The 27729-nt window shown below is 48.6% G+C and overlaps 1 protein-coding gene across 1 annotated transcript in view; it reads right to left on the reverse strand.

Moving 5' to 3' along the window:
• LOC120059727 (rab11 family-interacting protein 5-like) overlaps positions 1-23370 on the reverse strand; it is a 47444-nt gene extending 24074 nt beyond the window's left edge. Inside the window, exon 1 of the mRNA XM_039008781.1 lies at positions 22817-23370. Within this exon, the coding sequence (XP_038864709.1) occupies positions 22817-23199 (383 nt within the window). The 5' untranslated portion in view covers positions 23200-23370. The remainder of the gene's footprint in view (positions 1-22816) is intronic.
• Positions 23371-27729: the final 4359 nt, after the last annotated feature.

Raw genomic sequence — 27729 nt, forward strand, 5'->3', positions numbered from 1 at the left:
TATGGGACAGACACACAGGAGAGACAGTACAGGTCCGTAGTGAGGCAGAAGGACGGGTATGGGGCAGACACACAGGAGAGAGAGAGTACAGGTCCGTAGTGGGGCAGAAGGACGGGTATGGGGCAGACACACAGGAGAGACAGTACAGGTCCGTAGTGGGGCAGAAGGACGGGTATGGGGCAGACACACAGGAGAGAGACAGTACAGGTCCGTAGTGGGGCAGAAGGACGGGTATGGGGCAGACACACAGGAGAGAGACAGTACAGGTACATAGTGGGGCAGAAGGATGGGTGTGGGGCAGAAGGACGGGTATGGGGCAGAAGGACGGGTGTGGGGCAGAAGGACGGGTGTGGGGCAGAAGGGTGGGTGTGGGGCAGAAGGGCGGGTGTGGGGCAGAAGGGCGGGTGTGGGGCAGAAGGGCGGGTGTGGGGCAGAAGGACGGGTGTGGGGCAGAAGGACGGGTGTGGGGCAGAAGGACGGGTGTGGGTCAGAAGCACGGGTGTGGGGCTGCCTGCTCCTGGGTATATCTGGTACAGACAGATTATAAACACTCCCCATCTGTTCCGGAATCTCCCCAAAACAGGAAACCACAACACTCCACCCTGTCCCCATCTCCCTATCCAAGACCATCTCCTGCCTGCGTCCCAAACAGCACTTTTCCCTTTATAGTGCACTACTTTTGACATGCACTATATAGTGAATAGGGTGCCAATTGGGACGTACCCTCTTCACTCCCTCTCTGATCCACACCGAAGGGAGAAAAATATAATTCACTAGCGTAGCGGTTTAACATTGACACTCAGCCTGCCTAACAGAGACAGTTAAACACATGCAAATATAACTGCCACTAATGAGCAGCATCCAGAGGCATTTAACTAGGGGAACTTGTTCCACTATTGAATTATTTGTATGTATTTATCCATAGACACACCCTATGTTTTAATAAAATCAATTAACAATTTTTAGATTGGTAAGTTAGTATACCCAGCTACTTAAACTGGGTATAGTACCGGCGGAATACCGACCGGTCGGTCACGCACTGTCCTTTACAGTATAGTGCCCACCGTGTTGACCAGTCATATACAGTATAGTGCCCTACTGTTGACCAGAGTCCTTTACAGTATAGTGCCCTACTGTTGACCAGAGTCCTTTACAGTATAGTGCCCTACTGTTGACCAGAGTCCTTTACAGTATAGTGCCCTACTGTTGACCAGAGTCCTTTACAGTATAGTGCCCTACTGTTGACCAGAGTCCTTTACAGTATAGTGCCCTACTGTTGACCAGAGTCCTTTACAGTATAGTACCCTACTGTTGACCAGAGTCCTTTACAGTATAGTGCCCTACTGTTGACCAGAGTCCTTTACAGTATAGTGCCCTACTGTTGACCAGAGTCCTTTACAGTATAGTGCCCTACTGTTGACCAGAGTCCTTTACAGTATAGTGCCCTACTGTTGACCAGAGTCCTATACAGTATAGTGCCCTACTGTTAACCAGAGTCCTATACAGTATAGTGCCCTACTGTTGACCAGTCCTTTACAGTATAGTGCCCTACTGTTGACCAGTCCTTTACAGTATAGTGCCCTACTGTTGACCAGAGTCCTTTACAGTATAGTGCCCTACTGTTGACCAGTCCTTTACAGTATAGTGCCCTACTGTTGACCAGAGTCCTATACAGTATAGTGCCCTACTGTTGACCAGAGTCCTTTACAGTATAGTGCCCTACTGTTGACCAGAGTCCTTTACAGTACAGTGCCCTACTGTTGACCAGAGTCCTTTACAGTATAGTGCCCTACTGTTGACCAGAGTCCTTTACAGTATAGTGCCCTACTGTTGACCAGAGTCCTATACAGTATAGTGCCCTACTGTTGACCAGAGTCCTATACAGTATAGTGCCCTACTGTTAACCAGAGTCCTATACAGTATAGTGCCCTACTGTTGACCAGAGTCCTATACAGTATAGTGCCTTACTGTTAACCAGAGTCCTATACAGTATAGTACCCTACTGTTGACCAGAGTCCTTTACAGTATAGTGTCCTACTGTTGACCAGAGTCCTTTACAGTATAGTGTCCTACTGTTGACCAGAGTCCTATACAGTATAGTGCCCTACTGTTGACCAGAGTCCTTTACAGTATAGTGCCCTACTGTTGACCAGAGTCCTTTACAGTATAGTGCCCTACTGTTAACCAGAGTCCTATACAGTATAGTGCCCTACTGTTGACCAGAGTCCTTTACAGTATAGTGCCCTACTGTTGACCAGAGTCCTTTACAGTATAGTGCCCTACTGTTGACCAGAGTCCTTTACAGTATAGTGCCCTACTGTTGACCAGAGTCCTTTACCCTGTACGGTGGACTACTGTTGACCAGAGTCCTTTACCCTGTACGGTGGACTACTGTTGACCAGAGTCCTTTACCCTGTACGGTGGACTACTGTTGACCAGAGTCCTTTACAGTACAGTGCCCTACTGTTGACCAGAGTCCTTTACAGTATAGTGCCCTACTGTTGACCAGAGTCCTTTACAGTATAGTGCCCTACTGTTGACCAGAGTCCTTTACAGTATAGTGCCCTACTGTTGACCAGAGTCCTTTACAGTATAGTGCCCTACTGTTGACCAGAGTCCTTTACAGTATAGTGTCCTACTGTTGACCAGAGTCCTATACAGTATAGTGCCCTACTGTTGACCAGAGTCCTTTACAGTATAGTGCCCTACTGTTAACCAGAGTCCTTTACAGTATAGTGCCCTACTGTTGACCAGAGTCCTTTACAGTATAGTGCCCTACTGTTGACCAGTCCTTTACAGTATAGTGCCCTACTGTTGACCAGAGTCCTTTACAGTATAGTACCCTACTGTTAACCAGAGTCCTTTACAGTATAGTACCCTACTGTTAACCAGAGTCCTTTACAGTATAGTGCCCTACTGTTGACCAGAGTCCTTTACAGTATAGTGCCCTACTGTTGACCAGAGTCCTTTACAGTATAGTGCCCTACTGTTGACCAGTCCTTTACAGTATAGTGCCCTACTGTTGACCAGTCCTTTACAGTATAGTGCCCTACTGTTGACCAGAGTCCTATACAGTATAGTGCCCTACTGTTGACCAGAGTCCTTTACAGTATAGTGCCCTACTGTTGACCAGAGTCCTTTACAGTATAGTGCCCTACTGTTGACCAGAGTCCTTTACAGTATAGTGCCCTACTGTTGACCAGTCCTTTACAGTATAGTGCCCTACTGTTGACCAGAGTCCTATACAGTATAGTACCCTACTGTTGACCAGAGTCCTCAGCGGGACAGGCCGTAAACTACAGCCTCCTCAGCGGGACAGGCCGTAAACTACAGCCTCCTCAGCGGGACAGGCCGTAAACTACAGCCTCCTCAGCGGGACAGGCCGTAAACTACAACCTCCTCAGCGGGACAGGCCGTAAACTACAGCCTCCTCAGCGGGACAGGCCGTAAACTACAGCCTCCTCAGCGGGACAGGCCGTAAACTACAGCCTCCTCAGCGGGACAGGCCGTAAACTACAGCCTCCTCAGCGGGACAGGCTGTAAACTACAGCCTCCCCAGCGGGACAGGCTGTAAACTACAGCCTCCTCAGCGGGACAGGCTGTAAACTACAGCCTCCTCAGCGGGACAGGCTGTAAACTACAGCCTCCCCAGCGGGACAGGCTGTAAACTACAGCCTCCTCAGCGGGACAGGCTGTAAAGTCAGAAACCACAATGGGAGGAGAAACACATTCCACATCTGGATGTGATGAGAGCCCCTCCCCCACTACTATCCAGGCTGTATCCCAGCCGGCGTGACTGGGAATCCCATAGGGCGCCGCACAATTGGCCCAGCGTCGTCCGGGTTTGGCCGGTGTAGGCCATCATTATAAATAAGAATTTGTTCTTCGCTGACTTGCCTAGTTAAATAAAGGTAGAAAAAAAAAAAGAACTACTGCTCACCACTCACAATATAGTTAGTTATATTATATCATGGAGTGGAATAGCGGTTAACTCTTTCAAAAGACAGGCTAGTTAATTGCAAAGGCTTGTTCATGTTGTTTAGCAGTGTAGAAATGGAGAACAGACAGACAGGATTGATTAATAAACTACATCTCTCTCGACCTCAACCTGCACTATGAAGATGCATTGCATCGTTCTCTTCTGCATGATGCATATAGCACGTACATCTACAACATCCTCCTCCCTCTCATTCTATAAACCATCTACAACATCCTCCTCCCTCTCATTCTATAAACCATCTACAACATCCTCCTCCTCCCTCTCATTCTATAAACCATCTACAACATCCTCCTCCTCCCTCTCATTCTATAAACCATCTACAACATCCTCCTCCTCCCTCTCATTCTATAAACCATCTACAACATCCTCCTCCTCCCTCATTCTATAAACCATCTACCACATCCTCCTCCTCCCTCTCATTCTATAAACCATCTACAACATCCTCCTCCTCCCTCTCATTCTATAAACCATCTACAACATCCTCCTCCCTCTCATTCTATAAACCATCTACAACATCCTCCTCCTCCCTCTCATTCTATAAACCATCTACAACATCCTCCTCCCTCTCATTCTATAAACCATCTACAACATCCTCCTCCTCCCTCTCATTCTATAAACCATCTACAACATCCTCCTCCCTCTCATTCTATAAACCATCTACAACATCCTCCTCCCTCTCATTCTATAAACCATCTACAACATCCTCCTCCTCCCTCTCATTCTATAAACCATCTACAACATCCTCCTCCTCCCTCATTCTATAAACCATCTACCACATCCTCCTCCTCCCTCATTCTATAAACCATCTACAACATCCTCCTCCCTCATTCTATAAACCATCTACCACATCCTCCTCCTCCCTCTCATTCTATAAACCATCTACCACATCCTCCTCCTCCCTCTCATTCTATAAACCATCTACAACATCCTCCTCCTCCCTCATTCTATAAACCATCTACCACATCCTCCTCCTCCCTCATTCTATAAACCATCTACAACATCCTCCTCCCTCATTCTATAAACCATCTACAACATCCTCCTCCCTCTCATTCTATAAACCATCTACCACATCCTCCTCCTCCCTCATTCTATAAACCATCTACAACATCCTCCTCCCTCTCATTCTATAAACCATCTACAACATCCTCCTCCCTCTCATTCTATAAACCATCTACAACATCCTCCTCCTCCCTCATTCTATAAACCATCTACAACATCCTCCTCCTCCCTCATTCTATAAACCATCTACAACATCCTCCTCCTCCCTCTCATTCTATAAACCATCTACAACATCCTCCTCCTCCCTCTCATTCTATAAACCATCTACCACATCCTCCTCCTCCCTCATTCTATAAACCATCTGCAACATCCTCCTCCTCCCTCTCATTCTATAAACCATCTACAACATCCTCCTCCTCCCTCTCATTCTATAAACCATCTACAACATCCTCCTCCTCCCTCATTCTATAAACCATCTACCACATCCTCCTCCTCCCTCATTCTATAAACCATCTACAACATCCTCCTCCTCCCTCTCATTCTATAAACCATCTACAACATCCTCCTCCTCCCTCATTCTATAAACCATCTACCACATCCTCCTCCTCCCTCATTCTATAAACCATCTACAACATCCTCCTCCTCCCTCTCATTCTATAAACCATCTACAACATCCTCCTCCTCCCTCTCATTCTATAAACCATCTACCACATCCTCCTCCTCCCTCATTCTATAAACCATCTACAACATCCTCCTCCTCCCTCTCATTCTATAAACCATCTACAACATCCTCCTCCTCCCTCATTCTATAAACCATCTACCACATCCTCCTCCTCCCTCTCATTCTATAAACCATCTACAACATCCTCCTCCTCCCTCATTCTATAAACCATCTACAACATCCTCCTCCTCCCTCTCATTCTATAAACCATCTACAACATCCTCCTCCTCCCTCTCATTCTATAAACCATCTACCACATCCTCCTCCTCCCTCATTCTATAAACCATCTACAACATCCTCCTCCTCCCTCTCATTCTATAAACCATCTACAACATCCTCCTCCTCCCTCATTCTATAAACCATCTACAACATCCTCCTCCTCCCTCTCATTCTATAAACCATCTACCACATCCTCCTCCTCCCTCATTCTATAAACCATCTGCAACATCCTCCTCCTCCCTCTCAATCTATAAACCATCTACAACATCCTCCTCCTCCCTCATTCTATAAACCATCTCCCACATCCTCCTCCTCCCTCTCATTCTATAAACCATCTACAACATCCTCCTCCTCCCTCTCATTCTATAAACCATCTACAACATCCTCCTCCTCCCTCTCATTCTATAAACCATCTACAACATCCTCCTCCTCCCTCTCATTCTATAAACCATCTACCACATCCTCCTCCTCCCTCATTCTATAAACCATCTACAACATCCTCCTCCTCCTCCTCCCTCATTCTATAAACCATCTACAACATCCTCCTCCTCCCTCTCATTCTATAAACCATCTACCACATCCTCCTCCCTCATTCTATAATGCATTTACAACATCCTCCTCCTCCCTCATTCTATAAACCATCTACAACATCCTCCTCCTCCCTCATTCTATAAACCATCTACAACATCCTCCTCCTCCCTCATTCTATAAACCATCTACAACATCCTCCTCCTCCCTCATTCTATAAACCATCTACAACATCCTCCTCCTCCCTCTCATTCTATAAACCATCTACAACATCCTCCTCCTCCCTCTCATTCTATAAACCATCTACCACATCCTCCTCCTCCCTCATTCTATAAACCATCTACAACATCCCCCTCCTCCCTCTCATTCTATAAACCATCTACAACATCCTCCTCCTCCTCCTCCCATAAACCATCTACAACATCCTCCTCCTCCTCCTCCCTCATTCTATAAACCATCTACAACATCCTCCTCCTCCCTCTCATTCTATAAACCATCTACCACATCCTCCTCCCTCATTCTATAATGCATTTACAACATCCTCCTCCTCCCTCATTCTATAAACCATCTACAACATCCTCCTCCTCCCTCATTCTATAAACCATCTACAACATCCTCCTCCTCCCTCATTCTATAAACCATCTACAACATCCTCCTCCTCCTCCTCCCTCATTCTATAAACCATCTACAACATCCTCCTCCTCCCTCATTCTATAAACCATCTACAACATCCTCTTCCCTCATTCTATAAACCATCTACCACATCCTCCTCCCTCATTCTCTAAACCATCTACACATCCTCCTCCCTCATTCTATAAACCATCTACCACATCCTCCTCCTCCCTCATTCTAGATGGATGACTAGAGCTGAATAGAGATGATATGACTAGAGATGGATAGAGATGGATGACTAGAGATGGATGACTAGAGATGGATGACTAGAGATGGATAGAGATGGATACAGATGGATGACTAGAGATGGATGACTAGAGCTGAATAGAGATGGATGACTAGAGCTGAATAGAGATGGATGACTAAAGCTGAATAGAGATGGATGACTAGAGCTGAATAGAGATGGATGACTAGAGCTGAATAGAGATGGATGACTAGAGCTGAATAGAGATGGATGACTAAAGCTGAATAGAGATGGATGACTAGAGATGGCTAGAGATGGATGACTAGAGATGGATGACTAGACCTGAATAGAGATGGATGACTAGAGATGGATAGAGATGGATGACTAGAGATGGCTAGAGATGGATGACTAGAGATGGATGACTAGACCTGAATAGAGATGGATGACTAGAGATGGATAGAGATGGATGACTAGAGATGGCTAGAGATGGATGACTAGAGATGGCTAGAGATGGATGACTAGAGATGGCTAGAGATGGATGACTAGAGATGGATAGAGATGGATGACTAGAGATGGATAGAGATGGATGACTAGAGATGGATAGAGATGGATGACTAGAGATGGATAGAGATGGATGACTAGAGATGGCTAGAGATGGCTAGAGATGGATAGAGATGACTAGAGATGACTAGAGATGGATGACTGGAGATGAATAGAGATGGATGACTAGAGATGGATGACTAGAGATGGATAGAGATGGATGACTAGAGATGGATAGAGATGGATGACTAGAGATGGATAGAGGTGGATGACTAGAGATGGATGACTAGAGATGGATAGAGATGGCTAGAGGTGGATGACTAGAGCTGAATAGAGATGGATGACTAGAGATGGATGACTAGAGATGGATGACTAGAGATGGATAGAGATGGATGACTAGAGATGGCTAGAGGTGGATGACTAGAGATGGCTAGAGGTGGATGACTAGAGATGGCTAGAGGTGGATGGATAGAGATGGATGACTAGAGATGGATGACTAGAGATGGATAGAGATGGATGACTAGAGCTGAATAGAGATGGATGACTAGAGCTGAATAGAGATGGATGACTAGAGCTGAATAGAGATGGATGACTAGAGATGGATAGAGATGGATGACTAGAGCTGGATAGAGATGGATGACTAGAGCTGAATAGAGATGGATGACTAGAGCTGAATAGAGATGGATGACTAGAGATGGCTAGAGATGGATGACTAGAGATGGATGACTAGAGCTGAATAGAGATGGATGACTAGAGATGGATAGAGATGGATGACTAGAGATGGATGACTAGAGATGGATTACTAGAGATGGATAGAGGTGGATGACTAGAGATGGATAGAGTTGGATGACTAGAGATGGATAGAGGTGGATGACTAGAGACGGATAGAGATGGATGACTAGAGATGGATGACTAGAGATGGATGACTAGAGATGGCTAGAGATGGATGACTAGAGATGGATGACTAGAGCTGAATAGAGATGGATGACTAGAGCTGAATAGAGATGGATGACTAGAGATGGATAGAGATGGATGACTAGAGCTGAATAGAGATGGATGACTAGAGCTGAATAGAGATGGATGACTAGAGATGGATAGAGATGGATGACTAGAGATGGCTAGAGATGGATGATTAGAGATGGATGAAGATGGATGACTAGAGATGGCTAGACGTGGATGACTAGAGATGGCTAGAGATGGATGACTAGAGATGGCTAGAGATGGATGACTAGAGATGGCTAGAGGTGGATGACTAGAGATGGCTAGAGGTGGATGACTAGAGGTGGATGACTAGAGATGGCTAGAGGTGGATGACTAGAGATGGATGACTAGAGATGGCTAGAGGTGGATGACTAGAGATGGATAGAGATGGATGACTAGAGATGGATAGAGATGGATGACTAGAGATGGATAGAGATGGATGACTAGAGATGGATGACTAGAGCTGAATAGAGATGGATGACTAGAGATGGATAGAGATGGATGACTAGAGATGGATAGAGATGGATGACTAGAGCTGAATAGAGATGGATGACTAGAGATGGCTAGAGATGGATGACTAGAGCTGAATAGAGATGGATGACTAGAGATGGATGACTAGAGATGGCTAGAGATGGATGACTAGAGATGGATAGAGATGGATGACTAGAGATGGCTAGAGATGGATGACTAGAGATGGCTAGAGATGGATGACTAGAGATGGCTAGAGATGGATGACTAGAGATGGCTAGAGATGGATGACTAGAGATGGATGACTAGAGCTGAATAGAGATGGATGACTAGAGATGGCTAGAGGTGGATGACTTGAGATGGCTAGAGATGGATGACTAGAGATGGATGACTAGAGATGGATGACTAGAGATGGCTAGAGGTGGATGACTAGAGATGACTAGAGATGGATGACTAGAGCTGAATAGAGATGGATGACTAGAGATGGCTAGAGGTGGATGACTAGAGATGGCTAGAGGTGGATGACTAGAGATGGCTAGAGATGGATGACTAGAGATGGCTAGAGATGGATGACTAGAGATGGATGACTAGAGATGGCTAGAGGTGGATGACTAGAGATGGCTAGAGGTGGATGACTAGAGATGGCTAGAGATGGATGACTAGAGATGGCTAGAGATGACTAGAGGTGGTGGACTAGAGATGGATAGAGATGGATGACTAGAGATGGATGACTAGAGATGGCTAGAGGTGGATGACTAGAGATGGCTAGAGGTGGATGACTAGAGATGGCTAGAGGTGGATGACTAGAGCTGAATAGAGATGGATGACTAGAGATGGCTAGAGGTGGATGACTAGAGATGGCTAGAGGTGGATGACTAGAGATGGATGACTAGAGATGGATGACTAGAGATGGATGGCTAGAGATGGATGACTAGAGATGGCTAGAGATGGATGACTAGAGATGGCTAGAGATGGATGACTAGAGATGGCTAGAGATGGATGACTAGAGATGGCTAGAGGTGGATGACTAGAGATGGCTAGAGGTGGATGACTAGAGATGGCTAGAGGTGGATGACTAGAGATGGATGACTAGAGATGGATGGCTAGAGATGGATGGCTAGAGATGGATGACTAGAGATGGCTGACTAGAGATGGATAGAGATGGATGACGAGAGATGGATAGAGATGGATGACTAGAGATGGCTAGAGATGGATGACTAGAGATGGCTAGAGATGGATGACTAGAGATGGCTAGAGATGGATGACTGGAGATGGATAGAGATGGATGACTAGAGATGGATAGAGATGGATGACTAGAGATGGATAGAGATGGATGACTAGAGATGGCTAGAGATGGATGGCTAGAGATGGCTAGAGATGGCTAGAGATGGATAGAGATGACTAGAGATGGATAGAGATGACTAGAGATGGATGACTGGAGATGAATAGAGATGGATGACTAGAGATGGATGACTAGAGATGGATAGAGATGGATGACTAGAGATGGATAGAGATGGATGACTAGAGATGGCTAGAGATGGATAGAGATGGATAGAGATGGATGACTAGAGATGAATAGAGATGGATAGAGATGGATAGAGATGGATGACTAGAGATGAATAGAGATGGATAGAGATGGATGACTAGAGATGGCTAGAGATGGATAGAGATGGATAGAGATGGATGACTAGAGATGGATAGAGATGGATGACTAGAGATGGATAGAGATGGATGACTAGAGATGGCTAGAGATGGATAGAGATGGATAGAGATGGATGACTAGAGATGGCTAGAGATGGATAGAGATGGATAGAGATGGATGACTAGAGATGAATAGAGATGGATAGAGATGGATGACTAGAGATGGCTAGAGATGGATAGAGATGGATGACTAGAGATGGATAGAGATGGATGACTAGAGATGACTAGAGATGGATGACTAGAGATGACTAGAGATGGATGACTAGAGATGGATAGAGATGGATGACTAGAGATGGATGACTAGAGATGGATGACTAGAGATGGATAGAGATGGATGACTAGAGATGGATAGAGATGGATGACTAGAGATGGATAGAGATGGATGACTAGAGATGGATAGAGATGGATGACTAGAGATGGATGACTAGAGATGGCTAGAGATGGATGACTAGAGATGGATAGAGATGGATGACTAGAGATGGATAGAGATGGATGACTAGAGATGGATAGAGATGGATGACTAGAGATGGATAGAGATGGATGACTAGAGATGGATAGAGATGGATGACTAGAGATGGATAGAGATGGATGACTAGAGATGGATAGAGATGGATGACTAGAGCTGAATAGAGATGGATGACTAGAGATGGATAGAGATGGATGACTAGAGATGGATAGAGATGGATGACTGGAATACACAGTATGTCCCAGTGTCCTGGTTTCCTGGTTGTGGAATACACAGTATGTCCCAGTGTCCAACAGAGGCTGAGCTATGCCAACATTAAGCCCCTCCTCCTCTGTAAGGGCTTTATAAATATCAGAAATAGTTAAGTGACAGGTCTTTGGCAGAGCTGAGTCCAGGCACGCCTCGGTCATCATTCCCTGCAATACGCACCATCAATCTATATGAATGAACACACTCACGGCTAGAATATACAGCACATTCAGAAAGTATTCAGACCCCTTGACCTTTCCAAAGTTTGTTACGGTACAGCCTTATTCTAAAATGGATTAAATAAATAAAAATCGTCAGCAATCTACACACAATACCCCATAATGACATCACAATACCCCATAATGACATCACAATACCCCATAATGACAAGGCAAAAATTGTTTTAGAAATCTTTGCAAATGTATTAAAATTTGGGGGCCTCCCGAGTGGTGCAGTGGTAGCTGTGCCACTAGAGATTGTGGGTTCGCGCCCGGGAGACACATGGGGCGGCGCATAATTGGCCCAGCGTCGTACAGGTCAGGGGAGGGTTTGGCAGGCAGGGATGTCCTTGTCCCATTACGCACTAGAGACTCCTGTGGCGGGCCGGGTGCAGTGCACGCTGACACGGTCGCCAGGTGTACGGTGTTTCCTCCATCACATTGGTGCGGCTGGCTTCCGGGTTAAGCGGGCATTGTGTCAAGAAGCAGTGGTTGGAGTGTTTCGGAGGACGCCTGCTCTCGACCTTCGCCTCTCCAGAGTTCGTACGGGAGTTGCAGCGATGAGACAAAACTGTAACTGCCAATTGGATACCACAAAAAAGGGGGCAATAAAAAAAATAATAATAATAATAATCTTTTTTTAACAGTCCCAAAAAAATGAAATATCACATTTACATAAGTATTCAGACCCTTTACTCAGTACTTTGTTGAAGCACCTTTGGCAACGATTACAGCCTCAGGTCTTGGGTATGACGCTACAAGCTTGGCACACCTGTATTTGGGGAGTTTCTCCCATTCCTCTCTGCAGAACCTCTCAAGCACTGTCGGGTTGGATGGGGAGCGTCACTGCACAGCTATTTTCAGGTCTCTCCAGAGATGTCTGATCGGGTTCAAGTCCGGGCTGTGGCTGGGCCACTCATGGACATTCAGAGACTTGACCCGAAGCCACTCCTGTGTTGCCTTGGCTGTGTGCTTAGGGTCGTTGTCCTGTTGGAAGGTGAACCTTCACCCCAGTCTGAGGTCCTGAGCGCTCTGGAGCAGGTTTTCATCAAGGATCTCGCTGTACTTTGCTCTGTTTATCTTTGCCTCGATCCTGACTAGTCTCCAAGTCCCTACCTTTGAAAAACATCCCCACAGCATGATGCTGCCACCACCATGCTTCACTATAGGGATGGTGCCATGTGTCCTCCAGATGTGACGCTTGGCATTCAGGCCAAAGAGTTCAATCTTGCTTTCATCAGGCCAGAGAATCTTGTTTCTCATGGTCTGAGAGTCTTTAGGTGCCTTTTGGAAAACTCCAAGCGGGCTGTCATGTGCCTTTTACTGAGGAGTTGCTTCCGTCTGGCCACTCTACCATAAAGGCCTGATTGATGGAGTGCTGCAGAGATGGTTGTCCTTCTGGAAGGTTCTCCCATCTCCACAGAGGAACTCTAGAGCTCTGTCAGAGTGGCCATCGGGTTCTTGGTCACCTCCCTGACCAAGGCCCTTCTCCCTGATTGCTCAGTTTGGCCGTACGGCCAGCTCTAGACAAAGTCTTGGTGGTTCCAAACTTCTTTCATTTAAGAATGATGGAGGCCACTGTGTTCTTGGGGACCTTCAACGCTGCAGAAATGTTTTGGTACCCTTCCCCAGATGTGTGTCTCGACACAAACCTGTCTCGGAGCTCTACAGACAACTCCTTCGACCTCATGGCTTGGTTTTTGCTCTGACATGCACTGTCAACTGTGGGATCTTATATAGACAGGTGTGTGCCTTTCCAAATCATGTCCAATCAATTGAATTTACCACAGGTGGACTCCAATCAAGTTGAAGAAACATCTCAAGGATGATCAATGGAAACAGGATGCACCTCAATTTTGAGTCTCATAGCAAAGGGTCTGAATACTTATTTTTTTTTAAATTTAAAAAACTTTTACCGGTAAACCTCACATCAAATTTGCTAATCTTTCTAAAAACCTGTTTTACTTTGTCGTTATTGGGTATTGGGTATTGGGTATCGGGTATCGGGTATCGGGTATCGGGTATAGGGTATCGGGTATAGGGTATCGGGTATCGGGTATCGGGTATCGGGTATAGGGTATTGGGTATAGGGTATCGGGTATCGGGTATAGGGTATTGGGTATTGGGTATAGGGTATCGGGTATAGGGTATAGGGTATTGTTAGATTGAGGATTTTTACAATTCAGGCTGTAACAACAACGCTCTGGATAAGAGCGTCTGCTAAATGACTTAAATGTAAACAACAAAATGTGAGAAAGGGAAAAGGGGTCTGAATACTTTCCGAATGCACTTTACATTACCTAATAGCACGAGGCAGGCCCGGGTCGTATATCACCTAATAGCACGAGGCAGGCCCGGGTCGTATATCACCTAATAGCACGAGGCAGGCCCGGGTCGTCACTACAACGTATATTACCTAATAGTATGAGGCAGGCCCGGGTCGTCACTACAACGTATATTACCTAATAGTATGAGGCAGGCCCGGGTCGTCACTACAACGTATATTACCTAATAGCACGAGGCAGGCCCGGGTCGTCACTACAACGTATATCACCTAATAGCACGAGTCAGGCCCGGGTCGTCACTACAACGTATATTACCTAATAGTATGAGGCAGGCCCGGGTCGTCACTACAACGTATATTACCTAATAGCACGAGGCAGGCCCGGGTCGTCACTACAACGTATATCACCTAATAGCACGAGGCAGGCCCGGGTCGTCACTACAACGTATATTACCTAATAGTACGAGGCAGGCCCGGGTCGTCACTACAACGTATATCACCTAATAGCACGAGGCAGGCCCGGGTCGTATATCACCTAATAGCACGAGGCAGGCCCGGGTCGTCACTACAACGTATATTACCTAATAGTATGAGGCAGGCCCGGGTCGTCACTACAACGTATATTACCTAATAGTATGAGGCAGGCCCGGGTCGTCACTACAACGTATATTACCTAATAGCACGAGGCAGGCCCGGGTCGTCACTACAACGTATATCACCTAATAGCACGAGTCAGGCCCGGGTCGTCACTACAACGTATATTACCTAATAGTATGAGGCAGGCCCGGGTCGTCACTACAACGTATATTACCTAATAGCACGAGGCAGGCCCGGGTCGTCACTACAACGTATATCACCTAATAGCACGAGGCAGGCCCGGGTCGTCACTACAACGTATATTACCTAATAGTACGAGGCAGGCCCGGGTCGTCACTACAACGTATATCACCTAATAGCACGAGGCAGGCCCGGGTCGTCACTACAACGTATATTACCTAATAGTATGAGGCAGGCCCGGGTCGTCACTACAACGTATATCACCTAATAGCACGAGGCAGGCCCGGGTCGTCACTACAACGTATATCACCTAATAGTATGAGGCAGGCCCGGGTCGTCACTACAACGTATATCACCTAATAGTATGAGGCAGGCCCGGGTCGTCACTACAACGTATATCACCTAATAGTATGAGGCAGGCCCGGGTCGTCACTACAACGTATATCACCTAATAGCACGAGGCAGGCCCGGGTCGTCACTACAACGTATATTACCTAATAGCACGAGGCAGGCCCGGGTCGTCACTACAACGTATATTACCTAATCGCACGAGGCAGGCCCGGGTCGTCACTACAACGTATATTACCTAATAGTATGAGGCAGGCCCGGGTCGTCACTACAACGTATATTACCTAATAGTACGAGGCAGGCCCGGGTCGTCACTACAACGTATATTACCTAATAGTACGAGGCAGGCCCGGGTCGTCACTACAACGTATATTACCTAATAGTACGAGGCAGGCCCGGGTCGTCACTACAACGTATATTACCTAATAGTCCGAGGCAGGCCCGGGTCGTCACTACAACGTATATTACCTAATAGTACGAGGCAGGCCCGGGTCGTCACTACAACGTATATTACCTAATAGTATGAGGCAGGCCCGGGTCGTCACTACAACGTACATCACCTAATAGTATGAGGCAGGCCCGGGTCGTCACTACAACGTATATTACCTAATAGCACGAGGCAGGCCCGGGTCGTCACTACAACGTATATTACCTAATAGCACGAGGCAGGCCCGGGTCGTCACTACAACGTATATTACCTAATAGCACGAGGCAGGCCCGGGTCGTCACTACAACGTATATTACCTAATAGTATGAGGCAGGCCCGGGTCGTCACTACAACGTACATCACCTAATATTATGAGGCAGGCCCGGGTCGTCACTACAACGTATATTACCTAATAGCACGAGGCAGGCCCGGGTCGTCACTACAACGTATATTACCTAATAGCACGAGGCAGGCCCGGGTCGTCACTACAACGTATATTACCTAATAGCACGAGGCAGGCCCGGGTCGTCACTACAACGTATATTACCTAATAGCACGAGGCAGGCCCGGGTCGTCACTACAACGTATATTACCTAATAGCACGAGGCAGGCCCGGGTCGTCACTACAACGTATATTACCTAATAGCACGAGGCAGGCCCGGGTCGTCACTACAACGTATATTACCTAATAGCACGAGGCAGGCCCGGGTCGTCACTACAACGTATATTACCTAATAGTACGAGGCAGGCCCGGGTCGTCACTACAACGTATATTTCCTAATAGTATGAGGCAGGCCCGGGTCGTCACTACAACGTATATTACCTAATAGTATGAGGCAGGCCCGGGTCGTCACTACAACGTATATTACCTAATAGTATGAGGCAGGCCCGGGTCGTCACTACAACGTATATTACCTAATAGTATGAGGCAGGCCCGGGTCGTCACTACAACGTATATTACCTAATAGTATGAGGCAGGCCCGGGTCGTCACTACAACGTATATTACCTAATAGTATGAGGCAGGCCCGGGTCGTCACTACAACGTATATTACCTAATAGTATGAGGCAGGCCCGGGTCGTCACTACAACGTATATTACCTAATAGTATGAGGCAGGCCCGGGTCGTCACTACAACGTATATTACCTAATAGTATGAGGCAGGCCCGGGTCGTCACTACAACGTATATTACCTAATAGTATGAGGCAGGCCCGGGTCGTCACTACAACGTACATCACCTAATAGTATGAGGCAGGCCCGGGTCGTCACTACAACGTATATTACCTAATAGTATGAGACAGGCCCGGGTCGTCACTACAACGTATATTACCTAATAGTATGAGGCAGGCCCGGGTCGTCACTACAACGTACATCACCTAAAAGTATGAGGCAGGCCCGGGTCGTCACTACAACGTACATTACCTAATAGTATGAGGCAGGCCCGGGTCGTCACTACAACGTACATCACCTAATATTATGAGGCAGGCCCGGGTCGTCACTACAACGTACATTACCTAATAGCACGAGGCAGGCCCGGGTCGTCACTACAACGTATATTACCTAATAGTATGAGGCAGGCCTGGGTCGTCACTACAACTACGCACAACAATGACAACTGACCTCTCATCAAAATCTTTAGGATTATCCTCTCCTGCCATTTAATGTGGCCCGAATGCCAGTCTGTCACTGATTGGCATGCCAAACATGACATTTCATCTTTATTTAACTAGGCAAGTCAAACAAGAACACATTCTTATTTACAATGACGGCCTACCCCGGGCCAAACCCGGACGACGCTGGGCCAATTGTGCGCAGCCCTATGGGACTCCCAAACACAATGAGCACAAACAGATCTGGGCCCAGACTACATTTCATCTTCAATTATGGTAAATGGTACAGCCTACACATGCTATGTTGTTTACAAGGACGGACAGACTGAAGGGACGAGAAAGAGAGAGGTTTCCCATCATCATTCAGATATCCTTCCTATGGACTTCTATCATATGTTAACCTATGCAGAAAGGGACACTGCTACTAGCCTGTCTACTAGTCTAACTGACCACTGTATTAAAGGTCTACCAGTCTAACTGACCACTGTATTAAAGGTCTACCAGCCTAACTGACCACTGTATTAAAGGTCTACCAGCCTAACTGACCACTGTATTAAAGGTCTACTAGTCTAACTGACCACTGTATTAAAGGTCTACCAGTCTAACTGACCACTGTATTAAAGGTCTACCAGCCTAACTGACCACTGTATTAAAGGTCTACCAGTCTAACTGACCACTGTATTAAAGGTCTACCAGTCTAACTGACCACTGTATTAAAGGTCTACCAGTCTAACTGACCACTGTATTAAAGGTCTACCAGTCTAACTGACCACTGTATTAAAGGTCTACCAGTCTAACTGACCACTGTATTAAAGGTCTACCAGTCTAACTGACCACTGTATTAAAGGTCTACCAGCCTAACTGACCACTGTATTAAAGGTCTACCAGTCTAACTGACCACTGTATTAAAGGTCTACCAGTCTAACTGACCACTGTATTAAAGGTCTACCAGTCTAACTGACCACTGTATTAAAGGTCTACCAGTCTAACTGACCACTGTATTAAAGGTCTACCAGTCTAACTGACCGCTGTATAACAGGTTTGTCGACATGTTTATCTTGAGGTCCATCAGTGTTTAGTCAATGACATGTCAAATACAAGACGTCAGCTTTTCATAACGAATGGTCTCCTAAATTAGTGACCAAAATTCCTCAAACAGTGGACAGCTGATATGACAGGCCTGAGCACAAAGAACTGAATGGGAGGTGACAATATTACTGTCAGTCAGTCAGGCCCCAGTCAGGCTCCACCCCCCACGGGCCCTGGTCAGGCTCCACCCCCCACGGGCCCTGGTCAACAGTATTCCACTATAAAGTAAATAGTGTTCCATTTGGGAAGCAAATCAGAGCTTTCAGGCCATGAGACCAGTGGATTATCCTGAGAATTGGGACAAACTCTAATCCCCAGTAATTTCACATCCTGCCATAGTCCTGCCTGGGGCCACAATACAGACTACAGAAGAATAACATGTTATTCCACCTCTGGAATGTAGAATTACTCTCTGCATAGAACAGAATTAGGCCCACATTTCAGGTAAGAAAAACAGACCTCCCTCAGTCCAGCTCTGTAGGTTAACCTCCCTCATTATAGCCCAGCTCTGTAGGCTAACCTCCATCATAGCCCAGCTCTGTAGGCTAACCTCCATCATAGCCCAGCTCTGTAGGCTAACCTCCATCATCATAGCCCAGCTCTGTAGGCTAACCTCCTTCATCATAGCCCAGCTCTGTAGGCTAACCTCCCTCATCATAGCCCAGCTCTGTAGGCTAACCTCCCTCATCATAGCCCAGCTCTGTAGGCTAACCTCCCTCATCATAGCCCAGCTCTGTAGGCTAACCTCCCTCATCATAGCCCAGCTCTGTAGGCTAACCTCCCTCATTATAGCCCAGCTCTGTAGGCTAACCTCCATCATAGCCCAGCTCTGTAGGCTAACCTCCATCATCATAGCCCAGCTCTGTAGGCTAACCTCCTTCATCATAGCCCAGTTCTGTAGGCTAACCTCCCTCATCATAGCCCAGCTCTGTAGGCTAACCTCCCTCATCATAGCCCAGCTCTGTAGGCTAACCTCCCTCATCATAGCCCAGCTCTGTAGGCTAACCTCCCTCATCATAGCCCAGCTCTGTAGGCTAACCTCCCTCATCATAGCCCAGCTCTGTAGGCTAACCTCCCTCATCATAGCCCAGCTCTGTAGGCTAACCTCCATCATAGCCCAGCTCTGTAGGCTAACCTCCATCATAGCCCAGCTCTGTAGGCTAACCATCATAGCCCAGCTCTGTAGGCTAACCTCCCTCATCATAGCCCAGCTCTGTAGGCTAACCTCCCTCATCATAGCCCAGCTCTGAAGGCTAACCTCCCTCATCATAGCCCAGCTCTGTAGGCTAACCTCCATCATAGCCCAGCTCTGTAGGCTAACCTCCCTCATTATAGCCCAGCTCTGTAGGCTAACCTCCCTCATCATAGCCCAGCTCTGTAGGCTAACCTCCCTCATCATAGCCCAGCTCTGTAGGTTAACCTCCCTCATCATAGCCCAGCTCTGTAGGCTAACCTCCCTCATCATAGCCCAGCTCTGTAGGCTAACCTCCATCATAGCCCAGCTCTGTAGGCTAACCTCCCTCATTATAGCCCAGCTCTGTAGGCTAACCTCCATCATAGCCCAGCTCTGTAGGCTAACCATCATAGCCCAGCTCTGTAGGCTAACCTCCCTCATCATAGCCCAGCTCTGTAGGCTAACCATCATAGCCCAGCTCTGTAGGCTAACCTCCCTCATCATAGCCCAGCTCTGTAGGCTAACCTCCCTCATCATAGCCCAGCTCTGAAGGCTATTCTCCCTCATCATAGCCCAGCTCTGTAGGCTAACCTCCATCACAGCCCAGCTCTGTAGGCTAACCTCCCTCATTATAGCCCAGCTCTGTAGGCTAACCTCCCTCATTATAGCCCAGCTCTGTAGGCTAACCTCCCTCATCATAGCCCAGCTCTGTAGGCTAACCTCCCTCATCATAGCCTAGCTCTGTAAACTAACCTCCCTCATCATAGCCCAGCTCTGTAGGTTAACCTCCCTCATCATAGCCCAGCTCTGTAAGCTAACCTCCCTCATCATAGCCCAGCTCTGTAAGCTAACATCCCTCATCATAGCCCAGCTCTGTAAGCTAACATCCCTCATCATAGCCCAGCTCTGTAGGCTAACCTCCCTCATCATAGCCCAGCTCTGTAGGCTAACCTCCCTCATCATAGCCCAGCTCTGTAGGCTAACCTCCCTCATCATAGCCCAGCTCTGTAAACTAACCTCCCTCATCATAGCCCGGCTCTGTAGGTTAACCTCCCTCATCATAGCCCAGCTCTGTAGGCTAACCTCCCTCATCATAGCCCAGCTCTGTAGGCTAACCTCCCTCATCATAGCCCAGCTCTGTAGGCTAACCTCCCTCATAGCCCAGCTCTGTAGGCTAACCTCCCTCATCATAGCCCAGCTCTGTAGGCTAACCTCCCTCATCATAGCCCAGCTCTGTAGGCTAACCTCCCTCATCATAGCCCAGCTCTGTAGGCTAACCTCCCTCATCATAGCCCAGCTCTGTAGGCCAACCTCCCTCATCATAGCCCAGCTCTGTAGGCTAACCTCCCTCATCATAGCCCAGCTCTGTAGGCTAACCTCCCTCATCATAGCCCAGCTCTGTAGGCTAACCTCCCTCATCATAGCCCAGCTCTGTAGGCTAACCTCCCTCATCATAGCCCAGCTCTGTAGGCTAACCTCCCTCATCATAGCCCAGCTCTGTAGGCTAACCTCCCTCATCATAGCCCAGCTCTGTAGGCTAACCTCCCTCATCATAGCCCAGCTCTGTAGGCTAAACTCCCTCATCATAGCCCAGCTCTGTAGGCTAAACTCCCTCATCATAGCCCAGCTCTGTAGGCTAACCTCCCTCATCATAGCCCAGCTCTGTAGGCTAACCTCCCTCATCATAGCCCAGCTCAGTAGGCTAACCTCCCTCATCATAGCCCAGCTCTGTAGGCTAACCTCCCTCATCATAGCCCAGCTCTGTAGGCTAACCTCCCTCATCATAGCCCAGCTCTGTAGGCTAACCTCCCTCATCATAGCCCAGCTCTGTAGGCTAACCTCCCTCATCATAGCCCAGCTCTGTAGGCTAACCTCCCTCATCATAGCCCAGCTCTGTAAACTAACCTCCCTCATCATAGCCCAGCTCTGTAGGTGAACCTCCCTCATCATAGCCCAGCTCTGTAGACTAACCTCCCTCATCATAGCCCAGCTCTGTAGGCTAACCTCCCTCATCATAGCCCAGCTCTGTAGGCTAACCTCCCTCATCATAGCCCAGCTCTGTAGGCTAACCTCCCTCATCATAGCCCAGCTCTGTAGGCTAACCTCCCTCATCATAGCCCAGCTCTGTAGGCTAACCTCCCTCATCATAGCCCAGCTCTGTAGGCTAACCTCCCTCATCATAGCCCAGCTCTGTAGGCTAACCTCCCTCATCATAGCCCAGCTCTGTAAACTAACCTCCCTCATCATAGCCCAGCTCTGTAGGTGAACCTCCCTCATCATAGCCCAGCTCTGTAGGCTAACCTCCCTCATCATAGCCCAGCTCTGTAGGCTAACCTCCCTCATCATAGCCCAGCTCTGTAGGCTAACCTCCCTCATCATAGCCCAGCTCTGTAGGCTAACCTCCCTCATCATAGCCCAGCTCTGTAGGCTAACCTCCCTCATCATAGCCCAGCTCTGTAGGCTAACCTCCCTCATCATAGCCCAGCTCTGTAGGCTAACCTCCTTCATCATAGCCCAGTTCTGTAGGCTAACCTCCCTCATCATAGCCCAGCTCTGTAGGCTAACCTCCTTCATCATAGCCCAGTTCTGTAGGCTAACCTCCCTCATCATAGCCCAGCTCTGTAGGCTAACCTCCCTCATCATAGCCCAGCTCTGTAGGCTAACCTCCCTCATCATAGCCCAGCTCTGTAGGCTAACCTCCCTCATCATAGCCCAGCTCTGTAGGCTAACCTCCTGTAGCCTTACACAGCCTGAAAAGTAATAACATGGCTGTCTAGAATGGCTATCAAGTAGCATAGTCCCCTCTTCATAGTCCGTTTGACAAACTAGTTGTGATGTCTGGCTGCATGTAGAGGGCGTGTCTGGTAGTGCAGAGGGCCTGGGGTTGAAGCTGCAGCATGAGCTGACAGTTGCTGTGTTTATAGAAGTCAACTTTAGAATAAACCCTCTAAACTCCAAATAAAGAAAGGTAAAGTTGACTAATGTGTTGTAGAACGTAAGGCTTTCGAGTTAAAATCTCTCTCTCTTTGAAACACTACGAGACTCTTTCTAGAACAGACCACCGTGCAAGACAGGGCCGGTGTTCTCTTGTATCTCCCCGAAAGCGCTCAAATCAAATGGAATATACAGCAAAATACTTCAAACCTCAAAAATGAAACCTACTCGTTTTTCATGCATATTCTGTCCTGAAACACCTTATCCAGGGGGATGACAGCTTGGCCCAGAAACACGTCCAGTCCTATGAGCGCCCGGTGCATCACCGTCAGGACCAAGTCGCTGCTCCCAGGAGGGTAGGCGCCCCCGTCCCCAACCTGCTCCAGAACACCCGGTAACAACTCGAAAGAACATTCCTCCTTCCATTCGGGAGCAGTGGTCTTTTCCAGAACACAAGTGGAGTATTTCTCCTTGCCCACCTGGATTATGGTGTAGACGTCGCTGGTACCGTGTTTGCCCTTTGCCCGCAAGCCCCTGCCCCGCAGAACGGTGACCTGGACGTGTGTAGGAACCCATCTCTGGTCCTCGTCGTCTATATTTAGCGAGGACATGTCCAAATAAACACAACAGAGAGGGAGACAGGCTCAAATCTAAACGTGGAAATTGTATGATACCTCAGCGTCTCTCAGAGATGCACAGCTAGCCGCCCAGCCTAGTCGCGGGGTGGACGGCTCGGCATTATTGTATCCTTTAAGTTGTCGGTATTGTTCGGTCTGTCTGGAGTGTCCTCACAGTTCGTTGCCCCAGCATGTGTTTCGTGGCGTATGCTCGGCTATGCTAATAAGGCTATGGCCCGTACGACGCGCCTCTCCGCGCCCCCCTCTCTGCAGTCAGAATTGTTCAAACCATAGACAATGATAGAGGTCTCTAGTGGCCAAAAGGCTGTCGTCGAATGCGCAGCGCCATTGAGGGCTTTCACCATTTCAACTGGGTGGGACATTTCAACTTCATTGGCTCACCAGGAGGGATCAGCCAATCGTAAAAAAAATTAAATTGACTTCTTCAAAATGGAGAATGCCTCATTGGCGTTTCCCATGCGCTTACAGACGCCATAATAAACCTATATAAGAATGCTGTCTCTATCATTCTCTATGGTTGAAACCAAGGCGGCCAATGTTACGCCTTTATCCTCTCTCTACAGGAAGAGAGTAGTAGCAAACAGCTTCCACCACAATACCCGTGGCTCAGTTCATCAGAATCTCTAGTAATATGATAACGTGAAACATATATTACAACGATCCTTTGTTTTTAAAAAGAGTTGCAGTGATAACTATCCGGCCTGCGGCCTGTCTCTCAGATCAGACCCATTGGAAGTAGGGAAACCACCTTCCCCCCGGGGTACTGCACTGTGAGAACAGTTCTAGAGTACACCACAGCCCTGGGATGACATAACATTGCAGATGCTCTGTCGCTCCCCACTGGGCCGAAAATGGGTGGAATAAACCTTGTTTCCACGTCATTTCAACTGGAGAAAAAATATATATGTGTTGATGACATTGAAGCAAAGTGTATATCTAATTGGATTTGAAAAAAAGCCATCAATGTTATGGTATTTAGTCTTTTTTTTACTCAACTTTTAACTTAAAGTAAAAAATAATTGATTTCACGTTAGTTGACAACTCGACATGTCTGTGCCCAGTGGGTCAGCCAGGTGATCGGTAGGAAAGACAACTTCTCTGTCACTCCTTCTGCAGGGCCAACATGGGTACTCTCTGTCACTCCTTCTGCAGGGCCAACATGGGTACTCTGTCACTCCTTCTGCAGGGCCAACATGGGTACTCTCTGTCACTCCTTCTGCAGGGCCAACATGGGTACTCTCTGTCACTCCTTCTGCAGGGCCAACATGGGTACTCTCTGTCACTCCTTCTGCAGGGCCAACATGGGTACTCTCTGTCACTCCTTCTGCAGGGCCAACATGGTACTCTCTGTCACTCCTTCTGCAGGGCCAACATGGGTACTCTCTGTCACTCCTTCTGCAGGGCCAACATGGGTACTCTGTCACTCCTTCTGCAGGGCCAACATGGGTACTCTGTCACTCCTTCTGCAGGGCCAACATGGGTACTCTGTCACTCCTTCCGCAGGGCCAACATGGGTACTCTGTCACTCCTTCCGCAGGGCCAACATGGGTACTCTGTCACTCCTTCTGCAGGGCCAACATGGGTACTCTGTCACTCCTTCCGCAGGGCCAACATGGGTACTCTGTCACTCCTTCTGCAGGGCCAACATGGGTACTCTCTGTCACTCCTTCTGCAGGGCCAACATGGGTACTCTCTGTCACTCCTTCTGCAGGGCCAACATGGGTACTCTCTGTCACTCCTTCTGCAGGGCCAACATGGGTACTCTCTGTCACTCCTTCTGCAGGGCCAACATGGGTACTCTCTGTCACTCCTTCTGCAGGGCCAACATGGGTACTCTGTCACTCCTTCTGCAGGGCCAACATGGGTACTCTGTCACTCCTTCTGCAGGGCCAACATGGGTACTCTCTGTCACTCCTTCTGCAGGGCCAACATGGGTACTCTGTCACTCCTTCTGCAGGGCCAACATGGGTACTCTCTGTCACTCCTTCTGCAGGGCCAACATGGGTACTCTGTCACTCCTTCTGCAGGGCCAACATGGGTACTCTGTCACTCCTTCTGCAGGGCCAACATGGGTACTCTCTGTCACTCCTTCTGCAGGGCCAACATGGGTACTCTCTGTCACTCCTTCTGCAGGGCCAACATGGGTACTCTCTGTCACTCCTTCTGCAGGGCCAACATGGGTACTCTCTGTCACTCCTTCTGCAGGGCCAACATGGGTACTCTGTCACTCCTTCTGCAGGGCCAACATGGGTACTCTGTCACTCCTTCTGCAGGGCCAACATGGGTACTCTGTCACTCCTTCTGCAGGGCCAACATGGGAGGTACTTGGCACTCCTTCCGCAGGGCCAACAGTGTCTCTGTTCACTCCTTCGAAGGGCCAACAATGGGATACTCTCGGCACTCTTCTGCAGGGCCAAACATGGGTACGCTCTTGTCACTCCTTCTGCAGGGCAAACATGGGTACTCTGTCACTCCTTCTGCAGGGCCAACATGGGTACTCTGTCACTCCTTCTGCAGGGCCAACATGGGTACTCTCTGTCACTCCTTCCTGCCGGGCCAACATGGGTACTCTCTGTCACTCCTTCTGCAGGGCCAACATGGGTACTCTGTCAACTCCTTCTGCAGGCCAACATGGTACTCTCTGTCACTCCTTCTGCAGGGCCAACATGGGTACTCTCTGTCACTCCTTCTGCAGGGCCAACATGGGTACTCTCTGTCACTCCTTCTGCCGGGCCAACAGGGTACTCCGCTGTCACTCCGTCTCTGCAGGGCCAACATGGGTACTCTGTGCACTCCTTCGGCAGGGCCAACATGGGTACTCTGTCATCCTTCTGGCAGGGCCAACATGGGTACTCTGTCACTCCTTCCGCAGGGAAACATGGGTACTCTCTGTCACTCCTTCTGCAGGGCCAACATGGGTAACTCTCTGGTCACTCCGTTCTGCAGGGCCAACATGGGTACTCTCTGTCACTCCTTCTGCAGGGCCACATGGGTACTCTCTGTCACTCTTCCTGCAGGGCCAACATGGGTACTCTTGGTCATCCTTTGCAGGCCAACATGGGTCTCTGTCATCCTTCTGCAGGGCCAACATGGGTACTCTCTGTCACTCCTTCTGCAGGGCCAACAGGGTATCTCTGTCACTCCTTCTGCAGGGCCAACATGGGTACTCTGTCACTCCTTCTGCAGGGCCAACATGGGTACTCTCTGGTCACGTACTCCTTCTGCGGGCCAACATGGGTACTCTCTGTCACTCCTTCGCAGGGCCAAATGGGTACTCTCTGTCACTCCTCTCTGCAGGGCCACATGGGTACTCTGTCACTCCTTCGCAGGGCCAACATGGGTACTCCTGTCCTCCTTCTGCAGGGCCAAATGGGTACTCTCTGTCACTCCTTCTGCAGGGCCAATAGGGTACTCTCTGTCACTCCTTCCTGCAGGGCCAACATGGGTACTCTGTCACTCCTTCCAGCAGGGCCACATGGGTACTCTCTTGTCACTCCTTCTGCAGGGCCACATGGGTACTCTTCTGCACTCCTTCTGCAGGGCCAACATGGGTACTCTCTGTCACTCCTTCTGCGGGCCAACATGGGTACTCTCTGCACTCTTCGCAGGGCAACATGGTCTCTCGTCACTCCTTCTGCAGGGCCAACATGGGTACTCTGTCACTCCTTCGCAGGGCAACAGGGGTTCTCTGTCAATCCTTCGCACAGGGCCAACATGGGTACTCTCTGTCACTCCTTCTGCAGGGCCACATGGGTACTCTGTCACTCTTCGCAGGCCAACATGGTCTCTGTCACTCCTTCCGCAGGGCCACATGGGTACTCTGTCACTCCTTCCTGCAGGGCCAACATGGGTACTCTGTGCACTCCTTCCGCAGGCAACATGGGTTGTACTCTCTGCGGCAAACATGGGTACTCTTCACTCCTTCTGCAGGGCCAATGGGTACTCTGACTCTACATATTCACTTCTGCAGGGCCAACATGGGTACTCTGTCACTCCTTCCGCAGGCCAATGGGTACTCTGTCACTCCTCGCGGCAACATGGGTACTCTCTGTCACTCCTTCTTGCAGGGCCAACATGGGTACTCTCTGTCACTCCTTCTGCAGGGCCACAGGGTACCTGTCACTCCTTCCGCAGGGCCACATGGGTACTCTCTGTCACTCCTTCCGCAGGGCCAACATGGGTACTCTGTCACTCCTTCCGCAGGGCCAACATGGGTACTCTCTGTCACTCCTTCCGCAGGGCCAACATGGGTACTCTCTGTCACTCCTTCCGCAGGGCCAACATGGGTACTCTGTCACCCTCCGCAGGGCCAACAGGGACTCCTGTCACTCCTTCTGCCAGGCCAACTGGGTACTCTCTGTCACTCCTTCTGCAGGGCCAACATGGGTACTCTGGTACTCCTTCCGCGGGCACAGGGTTCTGTCACTCCTTCTGCAGGGCCAACATGGGTACTCTGTCACCTTCTGCAGGCCAACATGGGTACTCTCTGTCACTCCTTCGCAG

This window comes from Salvelinus namaycush, chromosome 15 (assembly GCF_016432855.1).
Source record: "Salvelinus namaycush isolate Seneca chromosome 15, SaNama_1.0, whole genome shotgun sequence".
Lineage (NCBI taxonomy): Eukaryota > Metazoa > Chordata > Actinopteri > Salmoniformes > Salmonidae > Salvelinus > Salvelinus namaycush.